The sequence below is a fragment of the Penicillium canescens genome (genome assembly GCF_028828765.1).
Source record: "Penicillium canescens strain IBT 15451 chromosome Unknown utg000003l_segment0_segment0, whole genome shotgun sequence".
Classification (NCBI taxonomy): Eukaryota; Fungi; Ascomycota; class Eurotiomycetes; order Eurotiales; family Aspergillaceae; genus Penicillium; species Penicillium canescens.
The window spans coordinates 4412215-4434426 of NW_026703965.1; the positions used below are offsets into that span (position 1 = coordinate 4412215).

A 22212-nucleotide genomic window follows, 5' to 3' on the forward strand; every position below is an offset into this window, starting at 1 on the left:
CTATTTAACACCTAACTTCCTGTTGGCATCCGATCTTTATTCTCACCCACCTCCACCGGTATCCCATCGGCCTCCCGCCGACATTCCACTACCCGTTCTAGGTAGATTAATAATGGCCGCAGAACCCGACTACCTAGAAAAATCTCTAGGACAACTGTATCCATATTGTCATCATTAATTGGCTTACAAACAGTGTCGGTGGTGGGGATAACTACCGGTAGGATACCGATGACAAACCATCATCAGTTTAGCAGGGTGGGCATTCTTTGACTTTCTTTGGGTGATGAGTCATGATGTAATGAATCAAACTATCAAAACTTTTCCATATATTTAAAGAGAGGGAACGCTAGGCCATTCGATTGATCAACCATAGACTTTTCTTTTTCATTATCAAACCATCACCATGGGCCCAATTCGCATTGGCATAATTGGTCTTTCAACTGGTTCATGGGCAGCTAATGCTCATCTACCCTATCTGCAGACCCCCGATTCAAAGTTCAGAATTGTGGCTGTTTGTAATTCATCTGAGGAAAGTGCTGCGAAGAGCGTCAAAGAACTCAAGCTTCCAGGCCACGTAAGAACATATGGAAATGTGCAAGGTACGTAACAAAATTATGTTCCCCTCTGTGCATTTCCCTAAGTACAGTGAAATATCTGACTCCCAAGACTAGGTATTGCCGACGATAAAGACATTGACCTTGTTGTTTGCGCTACGCGAGTAGATCGTCATTACAAGTCTATTCTTCCTTCCCTTAAAGCTGGCAAGGATGTCTTTGTCGAGTGGCCCCTTGGTGGGAGCCTTAAGGAAGCGAAGGAGCTCCTCGGTGTGGCAAAAGAGAACAATGTCAAGCTCACTGCAGTCGGCCTTCAAGGGCGGTTTGACTCCATTGTCGAAACTTTGAAAGGCATTTTGGCAGAAGGAAGAATTGGCAAAGTTCTTAGCACTACAATCACTAGTCAAGGAATGATTGCAGGACAGACAGAGCTTGAAAGTCAAACTTACCTAGTTGACCGTGAAAGTGGTGGCTCCTTACTCTCGATTCCAGCTTTACATTTGCTCGATACCGTTCAGGAAGGTTTGTCTTAGGTCCCAACACATTAGGAAACTTGTCATCGGTCGCTAATCGATCGCAGTCCTTGGCGAACTCTCTAGCTTCAGATCTCTTCTTTCAAACCAACGACCAGTGGTTAGAATTGTTAAAGCCGATGGCTCCGTGGCCAAAGAGAACGCCAAGAAGACAACTCCAGATCATGTTATGATTCAGGGCTCGCTCAAGTCAGGGGCCGTACTTTCGGCTATGATCAGAGGAGGAGCACCATTCAAGGGATCCCCTGGACTTGAGTGGAGCATCTACGGTGAAAAAGGAGAGATCAGAATTACAGGTCCCAGTGCTCTCATTGAGATCGTCGGTACAAACAGCATTCAGCTTCACGACTTTGCCACCGACGAAATTGTGGAAATTGCGCTCAAGAACGGGGCTTTTGCCGAGATGGGTCCGATACATAGAAATGTGGCCCGTATTTATGAGGCGATTGCTGCAGGTGACAAAACTATTCTTTGTGATTTTGAGAGGGCTGTGAAAAGACACCAGTTCATTGAGGAGGTTTACTGTCAAAACCCCGGGGTGTAATCTGTTTACCATTTCTTTGAGAAACCGATTTATTCACCATATTCAAGACTTTGATACATGCAATAGTGGGAGAAGCCCATTTAAAGATTAGTCTACCCTTGTCATAATCGTATTAAACCAATTGTAGAGAATAAACCTCCCTTGCAGAACGACAGCGGCGGAGGCACTGAACACAGAGCTACACCTACCACCAGTTGCAATCCATATGAACCGCCTCGTGAAAGAAAAGGCCCTGCGGCTACGGACAGGACCAGCATTCGCTGTTCCCCCTACAATGTTGCGAAGTCGACCTGCAGATGAGAGAGACTGGTCAGGATGGACACCCATGGAAGCGCAAGCCTGGAAGACGGGCGGATGCCTCATGGCTCCCCCCGGAACTTTGGCGAGAGACTGGGAGAGTCGTAAGGCATTCGTCCAGGCGCCATGGCAGGCGCCACCAGAGGTGACCATCGAGGACAGAGACGTAGCAGTGAAAAGCCATGACCACATTCTATCCAAAGACCCGAGAGAAAGACCCTTGATTCTCTACACCGACGGTAGTGGCATTGTAGGGAGGATCGGGGCAGCAGTCGTGGATCCCCAGAATCACTATACCCATAGTCAAATGGGGGATGATGACACGTCCACTGTGTACGCTGCCGAACTTCGCGGCATCGAGGTGGCACTCAATTCAACCCTGGTAAACATAGCACCGCGGGTGACACGATGGGAAAATGGGCTTGTCATCTTCTCGGACAGACAGGCGGCACTGAAAGCGCTCCGCAAACCACGGATGCCGTCGGGACAGGTCTATTTGGAAGGATGTCTCGACATGATGAGGCGACACGCAGCCAACGGCACCCAAACAGAGCTTAGGTGGATTCCGGCTCACCAAAGAGTGGCTGGCAATGAAATTGTCGACCAACATGCGAAGGAGGCGGCCCTGGAACCGCAAGGACCACAGAACCCAGATAACCGGTATGTCCGTCTCGCAGCTGCGGCTAAACGCCGTATACGCCGCGAGGCGAAAGCCGAGTGGGAAAAATCATGGGTCGCAGAGAAAACACGCCGACCGACGAAACGCTTAGTCGAACTACCAACCAAGAAGACCCTGGAATACTGGTCCGACCTACGGAAGGCGACGGCATCAATCCTGATGCAGCTTCGCACTGGGCGAATCGGCCTGGCGGCTTACCTGCATCGCATTAACCGGCGCGACTCAGCAAGATGTAGTTGCGATCTGGGGAACGAGACGGTCGGTCACATCTTGCTTGAATGCGCGCTGCTCCAAGACGAGCGCAACTGGATGAGAAACGCCCTGTCCCGATCGTGGAGTCGCTCTTCGACTCGATGAGCTCCTAACGCGGCCAGAGGCCCGCGCGGTTGTGCCCGAATTCATGATACGGACAGGTCTCTTGGACCAGTTCCGAGCAGTTGACCCAGTGGCTCTAGGGGTCGAAAAAGACGACGAAAAAGAGTGACCCCTCAGGACAGCGTGACGGAAGGAGAAGGATGGCGCCCGCGAGGAATGCAGTTCCAGGTCCACTGTACTCCCTTGATACAAGCGAGCACAAGAACGGCAGCCGACAGCCAGGATGGCTGTGCAAATGGAAGAGTGTGGAAGAGAGTTGTATAGTGAAGTTCGCCGGGGTTATTGGGGGGCGAGGGTAACGCTAACTAGTTTGAGTTTCCTTTGTTTATTTGTGCTTATGTAACCATTTTTAATATTCTCGAACGACCATTCAGGGGCTTCGCCCAGCGGGCCCTATGAAGCGGTCGTTTAGTGGGCTGGCAACCACCTTGAAGCTGTCGGCAAGCCTGACAGCACTCCCGCATAGCAGCATATATTAGAACAAGCTACATCGGGCAAATGAATTCATCATCATCATCATCATTGCTTCCTACCGAAATCTTCTTCGGCATCGTGAAGTGCCTTGACAATCGGGATGTCAAACAGCTTTCCCGCTCTAGTAGGAAAATGAGGGACGTCTGCCTGCCCTCCCTATTTCGCAAACTCCGCATTAAATTCTCAAATACAGGCATTCTCGAAATCGCCTTGACCAAAACACACTGAGAATCTCTTTTCTGGCCCCACTGCATAAGGCCCTTAGCACAGATCATTTATTGAGCGGACCAAACTAAGTTGAGGACTGTCGTAAAACGCCGCTTGTACAGTACAGTGACCATCGAGGTTTGTCGCTTAAAAATCAAAGCGCTGGATAGCAAACTTACAAGTGAAGATACAATACCATACAAGATGCATTTTACAATCTCAGTGTGTTTTGGTCAAGGCGATTTCGAGTATGCCTGTAAGGGACTCGACTTGTTGGAAAGCATTCTGGAATCAAACTTGCATCGGTATATCGTCTCCTTCGAGTACATCGCCCCCATGTTACTTAGACCAGGTAAGGGTCCGTGAGCAAACCATCTATGGAGAGGCCTGACCTCAAATTAGAGATACGATATTATCAGTTTTTCAAAACATAAATTCTTACTCCTTACGAATATGTCGATACGTATGAGCGCTATGAGGACGTGAACGGTCGTGAGGGCTGGGATGAAATGGAATACTTCTCGGGCGATCACCCTTGATACACGCGTGTTTATAAGACACTACGACGGATATGTGCCGAGCAGCAAGAGCTATAGAAACAGGAAGGGCTTCAACCTTGATCAGCGTTGCTTTCAAGCTGCTCTCTAACTTGAAAGAATTGATATTGGTATTTCGTCAAACACGGGGCGACGAGGATCGGGAGAGCGATTACCAACAGGCCTATAATATGACACAGCAGAGGTCTTATGAGCACCACATCCAACTGATCCTGGCAGCTCTCAACGGTTGCCGCGTAACCCTAAAGGCTATTGAGCTCACCTGTCTTGAGCCTCCCGGTGACCCTCCGTCGGAAAGCTGGGACTCACTGACGGTTCCTCTCACTGAGCTTGTGGGACAAGCCCCAGGCCTACGGCTTGTCGAAAGTGCCTTGCCTTTGGTATTATTGTGTCGCGTAAGTCTGAACATACATGAGCCAGCATTGTGCTCAATTTATACGAAGCTGCCCTTCATAGAGGGCTTCCTACAATGTAACGCTCAGTCCTCGCGATCTCTCGGTGCTCACGATGTCGAAGTCAGGGACCAGGGAAAGCCTACCATTTTAACCCCGCTACATGTTGGTGACATAATCGGGTTGACAACTGAACAAGGACAGAGGCTTGATAAACTCTCATGTTCGCGCTCACTCCAAGGAGGTGGAATTTGTTCTTTATAATCACGGCGGCATTGTTTATTTTCCACCTGCTAGGAAAAGGAAATACAGAGCCTCATAGAAGAGCCTAAAGCCATTGTTATTTTGGTTGATTAGTTGATATGTGTCTTTAATTGCCCTAATTGCCCTAATTGCCTTTCTGTCATTTCCTAATGCTTACTCTTGACTGCCATTGGATCCCTATGTTGCTGTGTGTAGCTTACTGCTTAGAACCAAGCTCCCACCACCACAGTATGGTACCACCACGTTCAGTCATCCCAAGGCCGTAGTCGCCTAATACTGGGTCTTGATTTCTGCGATGATACCAGGAATACCCGCACAACCTCGTGCGATCGCCTTCTCTATTTGGCCATTTGCAGGGTCAGCGGTCGGGGGATTTCGGAATTTAATTGATGATTTTTATGCCTGACTTATTCCATTCCACTGTATAATGGTTATGCAAAATATTGATATCATTTCCCACTGATCACCTGCTGTCCACGCCTATACCGCCTATATCGCGGGCTTCCCATGTGCAACGTTTAACGGTCGGTACAATGCCTCGCAGGGCAGGCAGCCGACCAACCAGATCACGGCCATCAAAGGACGAGGCGACTCCATCTGCCTAGTTTATATTCGTCCTCTTGCCTTGCGAGACCATCTGAAATGGGTTGCGCGCATTCTGGGACTTTCTGGGTGTGTACGGGAACTCGCTTTCGCCTAGTTGCTTGGTCGCCTTGTGCCAGTATTTGATTGGCCTTTGTCACTTATTGCCCCACTAGTGAGTACCTTATTATACTGTGTACACAAATAACGACTCGCGGATGTTGCAGCACATCCATTTAAGGGTAGCTTGGCTTCAGTAGATACTTGCTAGGGGGCTACATGCAGCCTTCGGCTGCGAAAAGCCTGAGGAATCAATCAATGTAGTTCTCATTCAGAGTCCAGAAAGACCAGGTCCCTTTGGAGTATAAGCCGATCCATTGACCTGCTCCACATCAGTTGCACCCCGAAGCCATCCCACTCGGTCCTTGGTATATAGCTCAAACCTGGGCTTCAATTTGGTTTCATGTAGGGTAAAATCGTCCACTGTTCCGGTACGCAGGATACTATGTCCTGGGAACACTTCACTGATGCGGTACATGAGCGATCCACATGTGGAACAGAAACAATTTGTCATTGCCTTGCCGGAGGCTATGGTTTTCGACTGGCTGAATGATTTGAGGGTTTCTTGGCCACGTAGGTGTTTTAGATGTGTGTCTGCCACAATGAAATTGGTCGCGAACATGGATGCGGTGATTTTTCGGCAGTCTGCGCAATGGCAGGTGAATGTGTCGATTAGGCCTGGGCCTTGTGTTGGCTGAAGATTGTCCATCATGTTAACGGAATATACTAGACGGGGTATAAGGGATGCCTGGGCGTACTTACAAAGGCCAACTGGACCGCACCACAGTAGCATGTGGCAGTCGCCTCGCCTTCTTTTGACCAGCCATCATCTGCGCCACCGGCAATAGGTATGTAGGGCTTGGAATTATCTCTCGCAGTAGCCATTATTGGGCTTTTTCGAGCGAGAAAGGGTACTCTGTCGTAAATTTGAGAAGACTTGTGCTTTGCCTTATAATTCATCCTGATGGGAGATTAACCAGCGTCCCGGCTCCCACCGGTCTCCCACTCTCCCACTCTCCCACCGGTCTCCCACCACTGGCACTTCGCTTATCATTGATTATGCCGTTTATGACGCAATTGAATGTATGATGGTGGGATAAAATCTCCATGAAACCTGTTGAATGAAGAGGGGCTTTATAAGCCATGAAATATCAATAGCGGGGAAGGCAAATGTGCATGCTTATAATGAACATCTGTCTTCGGCTGTAACGTAATTCACCATGATAGACTACCGTGAAGGAGTAGCAGCAACGACCAAGGCGATAAGAGATAGACTTGAAAAAGCTGGACATTCTTCTGTGCGGCACGTACTTGATGCCGTTATCATTACGCAAAGCGCAGAGTCTTGAAGCAGTCGGTCACCCTAGGCGGGCAGGTTAATTTTGTATTGCCCAACGACCTAGACGTCTGCCTACTATGATGATGAATTCATTTGCCCGATGTAGCTTGCTCTAATATATGCTGCTATGCGGGAGTGCTGTCAGGCCTGCCGACAGCTTTAAAGTGGTTGCCAGCCCACTGAACATCCGTTTCATGGGGCTCGTTGGGTGAGCCCCTCTGAATGGCCGTTCGAGAATAAAACTCGGTTACGTAAGCACAGTATACAAAGAAACTCTAAGCGTCGCCCCCTCCCATATCAACCCAGGCGCACTTCACTACCCAACTCCTCCCCCACACTCTTCTATCTACACAGCCATTCCGGCTGTCGGCTACCGCTCTTGTGATCGCTTGCATCAAGGGAGTACAGTGGACCTGGCACTGCACTCCTTACGGGCACCATCCTTCTCCTTCCGTCACACTGTCCTGGGGGTCATCCTTTCCCGTCGCCTTTTTCGACCCCGAGAGCCATTGGGTCGACTGCTTGGAACTGATCCAAGAGATTTGTCCGTATCATGAATTCGGCCACAGTCGCGCGGGCCTCCGGCCGCGTTAGGAGCTCATCGAGTCGAAGAGCGACTCCACGCTCTGACAGAGCGTTTCTCATCCAATTGCGCTCGTCCTGGAGCAGCGGGCATTCAAGCAAGACGTGACTGATCGTCTGGTTCCCCAGATCGCAACATCTCGCTGAGTCGCGCCGGTTGATGCGATGCAGGTAAGCCGCAAGGCCAATTCCCCTCTACGAAGCTGCATCAGAACCGATGCCGTCGCCTTCCGTAGGTCGGACCAGTATTCCAGGGTCTTCTTAGTTGGTAGTTCGATCAAGCGTTTCGTCGGCCGGCCTGTTTTCTCTGCGACCCATGATGTTGCCCACTCGGCTTTCGCCTCGCGGCGGATACGGCGTTTGGCCGTAGCTGCGAGACGAACGTATCGATTATCTGGGTTCTGTGGTCCTTGCGGTTCCAGAGCCGCCTCCTTTGCATGTCGGTCGACGATTTCATTGCCAGCCACTCCTTGATGAGCAGGAATCCACCTAAGCTCTGTTTGGATACCGTTGGCAGCGTGTTGCCTTATCAGGTCGAGGCACCCTTCCAAATAGACCTGTCCCGACGGCATCCGTGGTTTGCGGAGCGCCTTCAATGCTGCTTTGCTGTCTGCGAAGATGACAAGGCCATTTTTCGCCTGTTCAGTCCATTGTTCTGTGCTGTCCAGTGCTGAGTTAAGTGCCATCTCGACGCCGCGAAGTTCGGCGGCATACACAGTGGACGTATCGTCGTCCCCCATTTGGCTATGGGCACTGTGATTCTGGAGATCAACAACTGCTGCTTCAATTTTCCCTTCGATCCCACTCCCGTCGGTGTAGAGAGTCAGGGGCCTTCCTCTTGGGTCTTTGGATAGAATATGGTCGTGGCTTTTCACTGCTGTGTCTCTGTCCTCGATGATCACCTCTGGCGGCGCCTGCTATGGTGCCTAGACGAATGCCTTACGACTCTCCCAGTCTCTCGCCAAAGTTCCGGGGAAGCCATGAGGCATCCGCCCGTCTTCTAGGCTTGCGCTTCCATGGGTGTCCATCCAGACCAATCTGTCTCGTCCACCGGTCGGCGTCGTAGCATTGTTGCGGGGACAGCAAATGCTGGTCCTGTTCGTAGTCTTATAGCTGTTTCTTTGACCAGGCGGTTCATGTGAATCGCGATCGGTGGTAGGTGTAACTCGGTGTTCAGAGCCTCTGCTGCCGTCGTTCTGAACGCTCCACTGATCAGGCACGCTGCCCGCTTCTGGATAGTCACGAACGGTTGGCTGACGGTGCGTGCCTTCGTCTTGCTAATCACCATTGGTTGGTACCAGGCCGCTACCCCAAAGAGCATCTGGGGGATGACCACTGCTTGGTAAATTCTGCGCATGGCTGAAAGGGAGGCTCCCCAGGTTGAGCCTGCCAGGCTCCGTATGGCGTCTGCCTACTATCAAATCGATCACAGTCACAAGCAGCCTGGATTTGGCGACAATGAGGAACTTGGATTTATTTTCTCTCGGTATTTTACGAGAGCATTGCAGAATGGCAGTTTCTCTGGTCATCCTTTCGAAGTTAGGCCGCGAGGCCTCGACGGTGTTGAGGCAGCCTTGAAAGACTTGAAGGCTGGAAAAGCAAGCGCTACCAAGTATATTTTCCGCATTGCGGTTACCCAGAGGTTATTTAGTGCTGGTTTTGCTCAGATCTGAACAAAGTTTCAATCATCACGAGGCTCTTCAATGGGCACAGATTTCAGGCTATTGTCATTTAGCAAACTGAGTTTTCGTTAAGTCGTCGATATTGATTTCTATACCCCGTAGTAACAATCGCAATAAAAATAGCCTTTCATGGTAGGGAAATACAGCTATAGAGACCTAGTTACCGGGCCGATCTCGCATCCTCGATATACGCATTGCTATTGTTGACGGCTAACCAATGGCAAGAGTGAGGTACTCAAATAACACATACGTTAATCCTAAAAATATATGCCAAATCAGAATCATCACCGCACCTCATGTCTCAGTCTTCCCACTAATACACTAAGCAGTCACTAGAATGTCGGAACTGTTTTATACGTCCATTGCTGTATCTGACCGCGCAGTCAAGACCGGGCTGCATATGAGTTCCACTAGGAGCTAGGTATTTCAAGAACACGTTTTCTTCACTAGAACCCTTGGTTGAGGTTTGACCGGAAGCTTAGATCCAGCAAAGCTGCGTTTAAAGATTAGCCAGCTGGAATCAAAAATTATTTCCGAATCCCGCTCGCTGGGAAATTCTTTGTGGCATATTGCATGTTCATAACCCACCCCCTGAAGAGCCTCTTCGTCGGGCGACCGCGTCCTCCATCTTGCGTAGAGTACTCCATACTTTACGTGCTTTTAAATATCCACCTGAATTTGAGGGATTGTTTCTCCTTAATTAATGACACTGCGCTTCAGCGGAATTCTGCCTCGCAGAAGAAGCCGCGTTCGATTGATCAATAGACCTAGAAGAGCTTACCAATCCTTGGAGTTCTTCCGCAGGGAATGGTGGCCGTCGGACACCTCCCTAGGTATACAATAAGCGGTCCACCGTGTACAACTACAAGGCAAATAATCATGTCTTGGTGGGTGCTACCAGTGGTTATTTGGTCGCCGTCAGAGACTAATCATAGTTCTACATTGCCATTGCCCAAAAAGAGAAGAGAATTCAAGACTGTGTTCCAGATCAATACGACTCATTATTTCTAGCTACCGAGAACCCAAAGGCAGGTAGGTTAGCGAATGCTTCCGTCCAGCCATATGTGTTCGAAAACACGTCTGGAGATCATCTGGAAGCAGAAACCGCAGAGACATTTCAACGGAATTCTTCCCCGACAATTGCCTCACTGAGATTCCACAACTTATTTGCATTGACGACGTCAGAGGCGTAGTCCAAAACATTTTCTGGATTGTAGTCATTCAAAAAAGACCCTGAGTGATCTGTATGAACTGCTCCTTGCGCCGGTACCTCGCATTGCAGCCAGGAAATTGACACCGGAACGCGCGGTACACGAAAGGATCCGAGAGACTCTGAAAGAACTCGATTTCGCTGCCGAACTCTTCCATCAGTAAAACTGGCTCTAGCAATCAGCGCTCCTTCAAAAAATGACCTGGCAAAGGGGAGGAGGAGTGGGCCTTGCTGAGGTTTGCGCGGGTGTTCGAACTGGTGGCAACTCCTTGGCCTCCCACCGGCCTTCTCCCACCGGCCTCCCACCGCTTCTGAGCTTAGAGAGAAATCCGGGACCCACTTCGAGGCGGAATTTTGCAAAGGGCACACAACACAGTCTTACTCAGTGGGATGCCGGCGGCCGGCAAGAGGTTGTTAGTAATTCTGCGACTTACGACTTGCTCGAACTCGTATTCCCTTCCTAGATTTCTAATCACCGAGATTATGGAAGGGACTACCTGAAAAGAAGCCGGGTATAAGTATGTAGTAAAAGCCTGAAGAGTCAATGTAAACTATATCACGTACCTCAAACCATGACTCCTTCCATCCTCATCGCCGGCGCCACCGGCAATACCGGCCGAGCTGTCGCTCAAACATTGCCCACTTTGCTTCAATCCAGCAGCACCTTATCCGGGTACCGCGTTATTGCTCTCACTCGCTCCTCGGATAGTCCAGTGGCCCGATATCTTGCCAAGCTCCCTGGAATTGAAGTGGTCGAACAGAACTGGGTTGAGATCACCGCTGACTGGCTCCGCGAACACCAAGTTACTAGAGTATTCATTGCACCCCACAATGAACCGAACCAATTTGCCGAAGAGTCGACCTTCCACATAAACGCCCTCAGCGCCGGCGTCAAGTATGTCGTGCGGATCTCAACTACGGCTGCAAATGTCCGCCCCGATTGCCCCGCTTACTATCCGCGCCAGCACTGGGCCATCGAGGCTCTCCTCGGGTCACCCGAGTTCGACAACTTGCAGTGGACCTCTCTTCAGCCAAACATCTTCTCGCCATTCGTCATGTCCCCTGCTGCGGAATTCATCAAGAGATACCGCAAGTCTGGAGAGCAGGATACACTTCGGTTGGTGCCATCAGAGAATGCACCCATCGGCATTATCGATCCTGACGAGGTTGGTGTTATTGCAGCTCATCTCTTGTCTCAGGACGACACTTCCGCCCATAACAAGTCCAAATACGTTCTGAATGGACCCGAGGACATCACTGGAATGCAGATTGTCGCAATGGTTGAACAGCACATTGGTACGCCCGTCAAAGATGTTAGCTACAAGGACGTCTCATTCATCGACATGCTGTATGAGTACCAGTATGCGGCAACCAAGCAATCGAAGAACGTCATCTATTCAATGACGCGGGCCGCCGAGACCGTGTGGGAAGGGAAATGCTCGACTTCTACGACCAGCAAGGAGGTCCTGAGGCTTGCTGCTCCAAAGCGTACACCTGCTGATACCTTGAAGGCTTTACTTGAGGGCTAAGGAAACCATACGTTGAAAAAGTGGATCAAAGGGTGATACAACTTGCTTGTATTGGGGAAATAGGAAATCTATCTGGCTCATAATCAAAGATATTAGTTCTAACCCAATAATGACCGTTTACTACACTGTAGGACTGCGAGTTTAGTGCATTGCAACTAGGCGCTTAGAACCTCTTCGCGCAAGGGGCCGATTTCTCAACAAACTTTTATACTTCGATAATATACGCCTATAATGGTGTTATGGACCAATTGGAAACTAAGCCTTCTTCTCATTATTCAGTGAACTAGTAGAAGCATGAATGTTGTGTTTAGCGGTAACAGGGTCTTAAGTTTGTCAGCTATCGCGACGGCAACCGTCAACGTCATTTGCAAGGAGAGCACCATCCCAGTTAACGACCGACCAGACTAGCCGCTTATTTTCAGGATTCCAGAAAGTACAGGACTGAAAGGTCGCGGGAGCATGGCCAACACGACGTGGTCCAGATGGGGTGATACGCATTTTGTGATGGCCCATGATCCTATTGTAGCTCCTTTAACTACGTCTTGTCTACGTCCTGCGGTAGCGTGACCGTTGAAGTCAGTGGTCAATTCCTAATATAAGATATTCCGAGGCCCTGCATGAGATTTTCTGTCTGTATTCGAAAATTTACTTACAGTAATCACTAGAATATATACACTAGCCCGATGAAGCATCTACTGGTAGTAATATGACACATCTTGGTATGCATTGTGTTATCGGCGTCTACACTGGGCATACAGTACATATGAGTCGTTCGTACCTTTCTACACAGCCAGGTTGTTAGTCCAAGTCTGCGTGCAAGGAGAAGGTGAGGCGAAAGTCCCGTCATTTCTAGCCAAACAACTTAACATGACCATCTCAGCTTCAAATCGAGATGACAAGAGCGAGGAAAGCCGAACCAAAAAGAGGGCCCATGACCCAAGAACCACCGTCTGATACAGTCCTACCTGATCCCACTCCGCGTTACTGAGCTGTTTCACGTATCCAAGGGGGCAGAACAAGCAATCGGGCATTTACACAGCTGCATCATAAGGGTGTGGGAAGTGTTGTGATGTCTCCGGTGGACAGATGGTTGATAGATTTGATTTCTGAGCTCACAAGTTTCTGTGCAAGCCCAAGCACTACGTGCAAAGCCCGTCTACTTTGAATGTACCTGCAGCTGCAGGTCAGTCAAGCTATCGCGTACCCTTTATCCATTGAGACCGTTTTCTAAGACATCGCAATGACGGCGCAAGCAGGTCTTGCCAGCAAATCGCCGACTTTCCTACCTCCCCGAGCTCATTGTCCTTTGGTCATCGATGATGTATTCGTCATCGCGCCCCGGTCCATTTCTGGCATATCACTGTTCGAGCCATTCACCGTGAAGGTGGTTTTGATGTCTGTAACAACATCAGAAGAGCCATCTGGTTGTAGGACTTCTTGGACTGTCTCCTACGACCTAGCCTCTACCCCTAATCAGTGCTCATGTCATGTTTGCATTCCGGTTGATGGTTTGGGCGCATGCCTGCTACGATCACACGTGGATTAGAGCACCCCCGTGCGGATATCAGCCAGTCCTGAGCGGCGATCGTGGAAAGATGACTTTACCAGTTCTGGTTTTGAATGGTCAGTTGGACCCCGATCGGACTTCAACTGTGTTATATCAGCGGCGGAGCATCATGCATCGCATGAACTCGGGAATACTCCGCACAGACAGTAATGGCCGTCGTTTTCATTGTTATGGTAAAATACTGTAAGTGTGTGCGCAGACTCGCTACGTAATCCGTACCTAACTACGGACACAGCAGCCGGACCTTCCGCGGCTTGCTATCTACAAGCCCTGAACGACAGTCACGTGCTCTCGCGTGGAACCGATGCAGAAGTCTCACACTTGCCGCGTTACTCTACCGATGCTTTCTCCGACATCATCATCATCGTCGTCCCTACGAGTATCTACCCAGACCGCCAAGATCTAATCAGCTAGGGTACCCCTCTCCGCCGCCTGCATAATATATCGCTTCATCCTCTACGCTACACCCTTCACGTCACCATGTCCTCCACTGACCGGCCTGTCGTGCGCCGCGATTTCACTGAAAAGACTCATGCTACAAGTTATCCCTTCATTTCGCCACTGGCACAGGACCTTTCTGGACGGCGTGTGCTCATCACTGGCGCTGCCCGGGAGGACGGCGTGGGCTATGCAACTGCCACTGCCTTTGCTCGCGCTGGAGCATCCGCAGTCGCTGTCATAGACCTACATGGCGTCTCTGATGATGTTGTTTCTCGAGTAAAGGCTGCGGCTGTAGAGGCAGGCCGGCCTGAACCTCAGGTAGTAAGCGGCCGTGTTGATATCTCTCGTTGGGAAAGCGTTGCGGCTTTCAAGGAGACCGTCTCGGATGCCTTCGGGCATCGATTGGATGTGCTCGTCAACAATGCAGCACATCAGGAGCCTTACAGTTCCATCCTGGACGCAGACCCAGATATGTACTGGAAGACTTGGGAGGTCAACGTCCATGGGCTATTCAACATGACGCGGGCGTTCCTACCTATGCTGATTGACACGCGCGCAAAACACGACGGCCAGGGCATCATGATCAATGTAGCCTCTTCCGGTGCTCTTAGTGTGCGAAAAGGCGGCGCAAGCTATAGAACTTCCAAGCTTGCAGTACTTCGCTGGACAGAGGCCCTGAACCTAGAACACTGCAATGACGGTTTGCTTGCTTTCTGCGTAAACCCCGGAGCAATCAAGACCCATATGACGATTAACGAGCCCGAGGAGGTGCGTAACATGCTGCCACATACGCCAGAAATCGCAGGCGACACCATCGCCTGGCTCGCTGCGGAACGAAGAGAGTGGACGGGCGGAAGATATATTAGCTGTCCCTGGGATATGGAAGAGCTCATGGGCAGGGAGGATGAAATAGTGGAAGGGAACAAGCTTAAGCTCAGCATGGATTTCTGAGTCTTGAGTCTGATAAACTTTGGATTTAAGGCACATGACGCCATTTTTCATGCCTTCCAAGATTTCTGGATCTCAATGAAAACTGGAATCGGCCATAGTCATTTACTTAGCCGGTCGGCGCCACGGCACTGATAGTATGACCACTCGAATGATACACTCAATTGCATTAATGGACATGATCCCAACGAGCCCCAAACCCCGAAGTATCCGCTGGCAAGATATGTACCTGGCTCGTCTCTCGGATTCGAATTCCCACGCATACATCTGCGCCGCACATTCTACTATATTCGCATGCCTTTTTCATCAGACTGGTTTTGCGTGAAAATTTGCTTTAGGGCTGATAGCGCACGGACATTCCACAGAACCCCGCCTCAATATTTTAGCTTAGGGCCTTTTGACAACACCAAGATGGCATTATGTGGATTATTGCTGGAGAGGTTTCATCACTGTCCGCTTTGAGACAAACGATCACCCTAAACCGATTGACCTCTTGTTCATCACACCTCAACTGAAATATCCCGAGCCTCATTCGATCCAGCATGGGCTTCTAGGTTCAGATCTATAATCTAATTAGCCATGCTTCGTCATGAAGCCTTGACAGCTTACTCATGTAGACTGAGGAGGTTGCGCCGCTTTAGGTATACTCGCACCATTCCTACAAAGGCAACATAGACCAATCCTCCTGCTTGAAGTACATCTCAAGAGAAGTAACGAGGTCTTCTGCGCCGATCTGCGCGAACTAAGATCAGTATATAATCTTGACTACAAGGGACTCTCAGACGGAAGGAGGCGGCTTACATCAATAGGGTAGAGGGTGTCCGTATCGCCACTGTCATAGCCAAATTCGCGGGCATATTGTCCGTATTGCAGAATGTGCTCCTTGAGGTGCTCATCGCCAGAGATCAGTTTCCTGTAACCCTCATCATGCATTTGTTTGATACCATCGTCGCCAGCAAGACTTTTTCCGAGAGTCTTCGCCCAAATTGCCATGAAGTCGCGGTAACTGGCATTTTGGCTGACAGCCAGAAGCCTTGTGCCAGGTATCACGTCCTCAATGAGTCTTTTCACCAGTGGACCAGTGTCTCTGCGAGCCCAGACAAACGGTTGCTTCCTATGGCCAGTACCTATATCGATATGCCAGTAGCCACCCGTACTGTGGTCTTTCTGGATCTCAAGACCCGACCGCATCCAATTATCGGAATAAAGACCAACATGGATGAAGCTGGCCTTCTCAGCCAAGCCTGCTTCCACCATATCCATGTCCTCGCGAATGAATCGCTCAACCGCAGCTTTGCTGTCAAAATGCCACACGTGAGTGTACTTTCCGCTTGAAAGCCGCGAGACATCTGGCAGGCTGCTGTATATATAACGCTTCAGCGTCTGTTGCACCTTGGAAGACGCGGCCGCGATCGCCATGTTCTTACCACGCTGAGCCTCCAGCTCAGCGCATAGCTGATTTGCGCTTATTCCACGCTCTGTGGCCTTTGCTCTTATCTTTGGGTCAGAAAGAGGAGACCAGTAGTCTGTCATCGCGAAAATAGCTTGCGCGCCCGCAAAGGCGGCCTTCAGGGAGTCGATATCGTCCATGTCAGCGCACACAAGCTCCACACCGCGTGATGCCCAGTTCTGTGCGGAAGGACTTGTGGTGTCGCGCGTAATGGCACGGATTCGCCAGTTCTTGTCAGTAACGAAGGCATCTGCAACGCTGCCACCCTGGTTACCCGTGATGCCAAGAACAACCAAGAGACTCGCCATCGTCAATGAAATCTTTAAATCAAGAAGTTGACGAGCAGAAGTTGATAGTGCCGCCACGAGGCTGTTGAGCAGTGGTGCTAGTTAGGAATGAATACGTAGTGGCTACCAGAGGGAGCAGGGTCTAATTTATAAGCAATAGATTCGTACGTAATCTCTCGAGATTATCATCTGTTCTATCTGTTCTCAACGGTCTCCCACCGGTACCCCACTGTTACATGTAGAATTTTCTATAAAAATGATGCCATGATCATCAATTAAACCTTCTTCAATTGATCTTCAAGACACCATTGAATAAAAAGAGAATATTATATATACATGCAACGGAAAACCCATGAGTGAGTCGGTGCTGTGGTGGGAGACCGGTGGGAGACCGGTGGCTGTCGGATTGGTATACCCCCTTCCTTTACACGCCCCTTTACAGTAGCTAATTGTACTGATATATTCACTTATACAATTGGCCTCTCGTGTGCCTATAGAATTACTGGTTTGTTAACATGATATCAATCATTTCCACTTAACAATATCCATCCGTTTTGGAGAATTGGTCTTGGTCACGAGGAATTAGAATATTTGCCAGCACTAGATTCCCTATTAGCACCGCCAATCAAGTGACCAGATCAAAAAATTATCACAGCAACACATATAAGTGCTGGTTATTGTTCCCTTGATTGTGTCAGAAGACTAATCAAACTCTTGCTTAGCTTGGAGTATGCATGCTGCACCCTTGTTCTGCATGCCCTCTTACGTTCCTGTCATACCCGAAACGGTGAACTATGCTCCGGTTGTATTTGGTGGCTTCGCAGTCATTGCCATGGTCTGGTACTGGGCATAGGGTAAGGAAATGTATTTCGGTCCGCCTTCGGTCGAACGCACTGTGATTGATCTAAGCCTCGGCGAATCCTGATGCAATTGGAATTTATGGTACGAGGTACAAGGTACTCAATCAGAATTACGTATATCCTTTAGTACAAACGTAAAAAAGTAACATCCCCATGCATGAAGACTTATAGACGATCGAGAAACCATAATTTCCATCAACAGAGCCAACGTTGTAGGATACCAGGCTTTCACCCCAGTCTCTCGTAGTTGGGCACACTATAGATGGAAGGATTTTTGCGTGAAAATGAGCAGCCAATTCTTCCACAAAGCAGTTATTCCGCGATCTAGATACACTCAACGGATGACCACGACAAACCCGCTGACACGGCGGAGGCTAAAGATGCTCTTCCTCCCATTTTGAAAGAAGGCCGCGCCTTCTATACCAGTCCACCTGCGGCATATTCGCACCCGTGTGGCCAGCTTTGACAGAGCCTTACTAGAGAATGGCTATTCCTGTCGTGTACACGCTACTTCTAATCCAAACCTTCCTAATAGTTCTTTGAGCTTGCCAACTGCTTCAACGCTTCCTAGTCACACTCATAGCGCTCAGGTCATTAATTACGCGCCAATTTGCGCGCGAGCTCACGCCTCGTTTCCACTGCCCGGATCTGTGGCTGCGGAAGCGTGGCCGTCAAGGCGGATCAGGGTATCGATGAAGCTGTGGAGATAGAATCTCGCTTCATCGGCCGTGAGGACTAGGAGTTTTGAGGTGTTTGGACCTGGATCAAAAAATCCCGCTCTGGGAATGGCAAATGGGTGTTCGGTTGGGATGGAGGTTGTTGATTGGTTGAGGAGGGTGGATGCTACTTGGCGGATTTTGGTTGTCTAGTTTGGTATTAGTCTGTCATTTTGAAGAAGGGTTGTAGAAAAAGACTTACGATGCTGCCACCGTTGGGCTCCATGTTCTCCTGTTTGACGGTTCGCAGGAGGATGTACAACTCCCTGATGACCAGTTTGCGCTCCTCAGCCATCGCGTGGCCAATGGCGTCTGTGTGCACGTGTGTTAGAGCCTGAGAGGAGATAATCGGGCTCGCTAATGAGGAGGGCTCTACAGGCGCCTCTGATGAGGGCCCGGCATTCATGTGCGACGTGGCAAGTGCCGGGGTGGATGTTTTTGCCAATTTCCCATATCTAGTGAATGTATCAAAGAGATCCCAGTATTTTTCAACAAGGTAGGACCTTGTGCAGAGTTGGCTGACATAGATGTTGGCTTTTTGGATCTGATACTGGATTGCGCGCCGTTCCTGATGGCTATGTTCGTTGGGGTAGTCGAATATCGAGCCATCCTCGTTCAATCCGGAAAACTCAGCCGCGGAGTTTCCCTTCGGGTGGAAGAGAGACAATTCGGCAGGAACATTTGAAAGTGCAGACTTCGCCTTTTGTAGACATTCCCATAGGCCGAGGCGCTGATGCTCCCAGTCAAAGGTTTGGCCACTGCCAAATGCAACCTCCCAAGCCAACAAGGCATTGTTCGAGCCGTACACGCGGACATTTGCGTTGAAAGCGACAAGTCGTGATACCCGCTCTGCAGGCTGAGCGCCGACATTGGTGGAGAAGAGGAACTCGTCGTCAATCTCTAGTGGGAGCGGTGGATACCGGTCAATTTCCGTAGGTATATGAACCTTGGTAGTGGAAGAGCCCATTTGATGCAGATGTTGATATTCAACCAAGGTGACATAGAACAGCCGACGGCCCAACTCCTGCGTTATAAGATCGATCTCACTGTTGTCTGTGATATTCCGGGCCGGCCAATCAAACTTTATTCCTGATTTCAAGGATATTGAAGTCGTGGCGTTTCTTCCGGGCGTAGAAGGCAGAGCTGTAGGAGAATGACAGAGGTCATATACCTGAATCATCGCGAGACATTCCGCCAAATAAACATGGCATCGGTGTAAATTTTGAACGTAGCCGGAGCATGCCCCTAAAAAATAACTGGTGGCCGCATCGTAGACTGTCACATTGCGTTCAAGGTACCCAATGCCTCGAGCTTGGATGGCAACATTATGGCAATGCTTTACCAATGCTATAGAGTTCGGGAATGCAGAACGTTCAGTCTTAGTGTTGAGCCGTAGTTTGGGCCGTCGGGGAAAGGAAGCCACTAGAAATCCTATCATGGAAGCCAAGAGGGCTAAGAAAGTGCCGCTAGTGGTATCGTCGCGGCGTTCAAAGGCAGCGCGGAAAGTAGGTTCATGGGGAACAGGAACCAAGGGATGAATGTAAAAGAAGAAATCGTCAAGAAGCAGCTGTACCGTATGCAATGAACATATGGCTTCCGCAGAAGCGGGAATAGTTGTCGTTGGCAAATGAGTAAACGCTGCACACGATTGAGGAGTGCTTGGCAATGGATGTGCAGATAGGCTAAGCGGTGACTTATCCGACTGGGCTTGAAGCTTTTGCTTCTTCAAACTTTCAGCATGACGATTTGAAGGTCCTCTTCTCCTGCTTGGCCTCATAGAAGTACACTGGATGCCCACCAAGACGCATGATCGACATGGTGGCCCACTGATATCGCACTTTCCTTGTGGTTAACATTTCTACCGGAGGCTTTGGCAATCGTGAGACTAACCTTCACTTTTCGAATACTACACGCATCACATGCCTTGCGCAATCGCGTTTTGGTATGCATTTGTGAGTATTTGGGACAGTTAAAATGGCCCAGCCCACAACTATCAATTAATATTGGCGCAAAAACACAGATAGGTTGCTTCGGCGCAGTGGTCTAATGCATCCAAAGAATGGGGACCCTTAACTGACCTACACGGCCGAGGAACGAGCGCCCTGATCCTAGTAACAATTCAAGTCTGAAAGCCCAGAGGGAAGTTGCAGTCCACTGACGCAGGGGTCATTGTATACGATGTAATTACGAAGTTGAAATAAGCCGCCGCACCGTATGATTGGGTGTTCACAAAGTCAGGAGTGATTTTGCCCCTGCTTTTAGGTATCGGGGGAAAAGAATACTCTTTGTGGATTTATAAGTACTCGTGCTTTGCCTTAGTAATTTATTCCAAAGGGAGATTACAAACCAGCGATCTGGTTCCCACCGGTCTCCCATCGCTATCCCACCGGCACTCTGCTCGTACGTAAATTTGCTGGTGGTGACTCAATTGGACCTACTATGACCAGGTAAATGAATGGAAAATCAGGCATGCTTCTTATTGCTTTCGCCAAAACTGTGGAACTTCGTTCCTGCTGGCCTGGCATATTGTGCTGTCCTGAGTGCAGGTCCAAAAGATTGGCCACTTTACGAATGCCTGTTCAATCCGACCTATCCCCGACAACTCTCTTCAAACCCCTTTGTCAACACATCCCACCAGGCATACCACCCCTGGCGAAAATGACCTAGAGCTCAGTCTACACCCCCTTGACGTACACGTTCGACATAGTCGGGAAATATACCCTTCATCATCAACCATGGACTTCGTCACTATTACCGAAGGCGAGTTCTTCTCTTCCTGGCTGCGCACAAAATTTGCTGATTTTCTCTTAAGTTTGCCCGTCATGGAACCTGTATCTACTTGTTTTTCGACATCATACAGCTGCTAAACTCATGCCCGGGCCATCCTCTTCTTATCAAGTGTTCATAGGAGCCTCTGTAAGATGATATCTGATCTCGCTCAATGTTGATCGTCTGAAAAACTGACCATCTTTACAAGGTATTCAAAAAGGGCCATGAATCCATTCACGGTGTCGCGAAGCATTAGACAGTTCCTATACGAATATCTCGATACCCACATGCCTATCATCACCATTGCTTGTAGAAGTAATGGTGTTTCCCGGCGTACATTGGAAGACCCTTTATGGATACAAGGTCAACTTGGGTGAAACACCTCGAAATAGCGATCAATACATTCCCTCTTCTTATCACAATGATTTGACCTTGACTGTTCAAGGTTTGGAGATTTTGGAGATGAGGATGGTGAGCCCAATGAGCTGTGATGTAGCTTTTTCCAAGCACTAGTATGGTTTTGAAAAGAACATTGAATCTTGCGACGGGCACACTCCTCACAGGGCACGCCTCCTTCGCATCGAGACTTGCCTGCATAGCAACTCGCGCAAGCTCGTCGTGCGCGGTTGAGAGGATCTGCTATTTTGTGCTGCTTTAAAACATGGCGTCGAAGTGTATCAGTAAGTTCAAGATTTGGGGGTTAGAGTTAGGGTTGTTCGGAGATGAGTACGAATGCGTGGATACCTTCAAAATTCGCGATTATAAGTGGAATATACAAACTCCTGCTGCTGAGCGTGCTTTGATAATTCATGGCGGGTCAGATTCTCTTTGCGCCTGTAGCTGGCATTGCAGTCAGGATACTGACACCTGGAGGTGTTGTCATGTGCGTATCCGAAAGCGCCCGCCCGAAACACTCTTTGGAGCTCAATTTCAAATTTTGGAACTCAATTTCGGTGTCGAAACCATTCTTCGGGTAATGAGATTGCCCTCAGCTTCTAGTATAGCCCAGTGTGATAAAGACGAGCGGGCATTGCCAAGCCTTGCGTGGGTTTTTGAGTTGAAAGTTGATTCTTTGGCATCCCACCGCTGTTACCTCTGAGGATGACCTGAAACACACTTTGAGGCGCGTTGGGTCTGGTATGTATTAAATGTATAGAACAGTGTTCAATAGCTCCATCGACATCCCAATTGCGGTTCTTGCTCTTGTGGAAGTCTGTTTGCCGTTGTCATATTCACCGTAAGGCGAATTTCCGTTTCAGACTGGAGAATGAATACGGGGCTCGGACTCAATTACTCTTAGTACTGTAAAAAAGC

At 49.4% G+C, this 22212-nt stretch overlaps 7 protein-coding genes across 7 annotated transcripts; 4 read left to right on the forward strand and 3 right to left on the reverse strand.

The window, feature by feature from the left end:
* Positions 1 to 403: 403 nt before the first annotated feature.
* N7446_005034 (Gfo/Idh/MocA family protein) lies at positions 404 to 1631 on the forward strand (the record flags this gene model as incomplete). The annotated part of the gene is made up of 3 exons (XM_058513782.1): positions 404 to 599; positions 672 to 1076; positions 1135 to 1631. 3 exons carry the CDS (start codon positions 404 to 406, stop codon positions 1629 to 1631), a joined length of 1098 nt encoding a protein of 365 aa, XP_058375111.1.
* Positions 1632 to 5789: 4158 nt separating this feature from the next.
* On the reverse strand, positions 5790 to 6403 carry N7446_005035 (GFA family protein; the record flags this gene model as incomplete). The annotated part of the gene is made up of 2 exons (XM_058513783.1): positions 5790 to 6212; positions 6281 to 6403. The coding sequence occupies 2 exons, from the start codon at positions 6401 to 6403 to the stop codon at positions 5790 to 5792; spliced, it is 546 nt and encodes a 181-aa protein (XP_058375112.1).
* Positions 6404 to 10528: 4125 nt separating this feature from the next.
* On the forward strand, positions 10529 to 10795 carry N7446_005036 (uncharacterized protein; the record flags this gene model as incomplete). Its single annotated transcript, XM_058513784.1, has 1 exon — positions 10529 to 10795. The coding sequence occupies one exon, from the start codon at positions 10529 to 10531 to the stop codon at positions 10793 to 10795; it is 267 nt and encodes an 88-aa protein (XP_058375113.1).
* A 108-nt stretch (positions 10796 to 10903) lies between these two features.
* Positions 10904 to 11860, forward strand: N7446_005037 (SDR family oxidoreductase; the record flags this gene model as incomplete). Its single annotated transcript, XM_058513785.1, has 1 exon — positions 10904 to 11860. One exon carries the CDS (start codon positions 10904 to 10906, stop codon positions 11858 to 11860), a length of 957 nt encoding a protein of 318 aa, XP_058375114.1.
* A 2047-nt stretch (positions 11861 to 13907) lies between these two features.
* N7446_005038 (SDR family NAD(P)-dependent oxidoreductase) lies at positions 13908 to 14819 on the forward strand (the record flags this gene model as incomplete). Its single annotated transcript, XM_058513786.1, has 1 exon — positions 13908 to 14819. The coding sequence occupies one exon, from the start codon at positions 13908 to 13910 to the stop codon at positions 14817 to 14819; it is 912 nt and encodes a 303-aa protein (XP_058375115.1).
* A 655-nt stretch (positions 14820 to 15474) lies between these two features.
* N7446_005039 (NmrA-like family protein) lies at positions 15475 to 16574 on the reverse strand (the record flags this gene model as incomplete). Its single annotated transcript, XM_058513787.1, has 2 exons — positions 15475 to 15549; positions 15618 to 16574. 2 exons carry the CDS (start codon positions 16572 to 16574, stop codon positions 15475 to 15477), a joined length of 1032 nt encoding a protein of 343 aa, XP_058375116.1.
* Positions 16575 to 18035: 1461 nt separating this feature from the next.
* N7446_005040 (transcriptional regulator family TF) lies at positions 18036 to 20079 on the reverse strand (the record flags this gene model as incomplete). Its single annotated transcript, XM_058513788.1, has 3 exons — positions 18036 to 18278; positions 18332 to 19966; positions 20020 to 20079. The coding sequence occupies 3 exons, from the start codon at positions 20077 to 20079 to the stop codon at positions 18036 to 18038; spliced, it is 1938 nt and encodes a 645-aa protein (XP_058375117.1).
* Between the last annotated feature and the right edge of the window lie 2133 nt (positions 20080 to 22212).